The sequence below is a fragment of the Neomonachus schauinslandi genome, chromosome 5, assembly GCF_002201575.2.
Source record: "Neomonachus schauinslandi chromosome 5, ASM220157v2, whole genome shotgun sequence".
Taxonomy (NCBI): Eukaryota; Metazoa; Chordata; class Mammalia; order Carnivora; family Phocidae; genus Neomonachus; species Neomonachus schauinslandi.
Genome location: NC_058407.1, coordinates 28,994,558 through 28,996,099, shown reverse-complemented (window position 1 = coordinate 28,996,099; position 1,542 = coordinate 28,994,558). Strand labels below are relative to the sequence as shown.

Below are 1,542 nucleotides of genomic sequence, written 5' to 3'. Positions count from 1 at the left end.
GCAAGAACTATTTCTAATACATCTAGTAATTATAGAAATATTCAGGTGAGCAGCCTGATTATACACATGTTTTAAAACTGATTTAGTATCCTAGTAACTGAAAATACCAGCTTTCTAGACCAATCAGAAAAAGAATCAGCTTTGGGCTTTATCAGCTTAGCACTGATTATAGATAATGTAAGTTATAATACACAAATGTCAAAAAACAGGAGTAAAAGAAATATCTGAGAACTTGAAAAGATGTGCCATTTTTGTCTAGAACACAATGTCTGCTCTCTTCAGAAAATGGGGTTTAGGGAAGATTTACAATTACACTTTTATACAATGGTAATTTTGAATGTATTTGTACATTTATTTTTTTCAAAATGATGACATTAGCAAAAATCTTACATAGCCTGTATTGAATTTACATATTCAAATGAGGCTTTACCAATAATAGAGGATTAACACAGAGCTACATAGAACTTGAAGTTTGACTTTATGTCAAAGGTAACACCCTATGGAGCTACAGAAGATGGATACTTTTTTTATTTGATTCCTTCTAAAAATTAAACAAGAAAAGCTTTACTAAATTGTTGACATATATATATATATATATATATATATATATATATATATATTTACTCCAAATTTTATGTTTAGGGAAATAAGAATATCTGCAATAGTCCAGTTAACATCAACAGAAAGCTTCAAAAAAGAATTCTGAAAATGGCAGGCAAAATATTTTTTTATTGTAGGCAATTATTTAAACTGCATATTTGGCTTTATGTATTATAAATCATGTGGGAAAAAGATCCACATTGCAGTTAAGTCTCCAGTATCCAGCTTTCATTTTTTTTTTTCTTGAGCAATGATATTAATGGGATTTTGCCAGGTTATAAAAACAAGGGCTTTCTTGGGAATTATTTATAATTTCCAAGCTGGATGGCAGAGCGCACATAGACACATCGGAAGGTGGATGGCTGGATCTCCCAGTACTGGACTGGGTTGCTGAAAAGGCTCACACCTGAATAAGAGGCCTTTTTGGTGTTGTATCCAGGTGGGCAGAAGTCGTTAGACCCAACTGCAGAGATATTGTTGTTATGAAGGTAGACAACCTACAAAATGAAATAATGGAGAATGATTATTTTCCTCTAAATAGACTAAGCCATTCATGTAAATACTTTATTCTTTTCCCTTTATTCTTTATCCTTGACCCTTTCTCTTACACTCTTCACCCAACCATCAACAAATGCTGCTAGCTCAATCTTCAAAATGTATGTGTAATCCAGTCCTTCTCCCCATACTGACTCCTACAACATTGTCCAAAACTGCCGTTATCTCCTTCTGGAGGATTGAAGTCATCATTCCTACTTCCTCTTTTGCTCTAAAATCACTTTCTTCCTTCCTTCCTTCCTTCCTTCCTTCCTTCCTTCCTTCCTTCCTTCCTCCCTTCCTTCCCTCTTCCTTCTCTTTTTCTTTCTTCCTTCCCTCCTTCCTTCTTTCTTTTCTTTTTTTCTTTCTTCTTTCTTTCTTTCTTTCTTTCTTTCTTTCTTTCTTTCT

The 1,542-nt window shown here is 33.5% G+C and overlaps 1 protein-coding gene across 2 annotated transcripts in view; it reads right to left on the bottom strand.

Annotated features, from left to right (window-relative positions):
* Positions 1-709: 709 nt before the first annotated feature.
* The window catches only part of DCN (decorin), a 42,494-nt gene continuing 41,661 nt past the window's right edge, over positions 710-1,542 (bottom strand). For both annotated transcript variants that reach the window (XM_021687324.1, XM_021687325.2), the window contains exon 8: positions 710-1,097. In XM_021687324.1, coding sequence (XP_021542999.1) covers positions 903-1,097 — 195 coding nt within the window. In that variant the 3' untranslated portion in view covers positions 710-902. The remainder of the gene's footprint in view (positions 1,098-1,542) is intronic.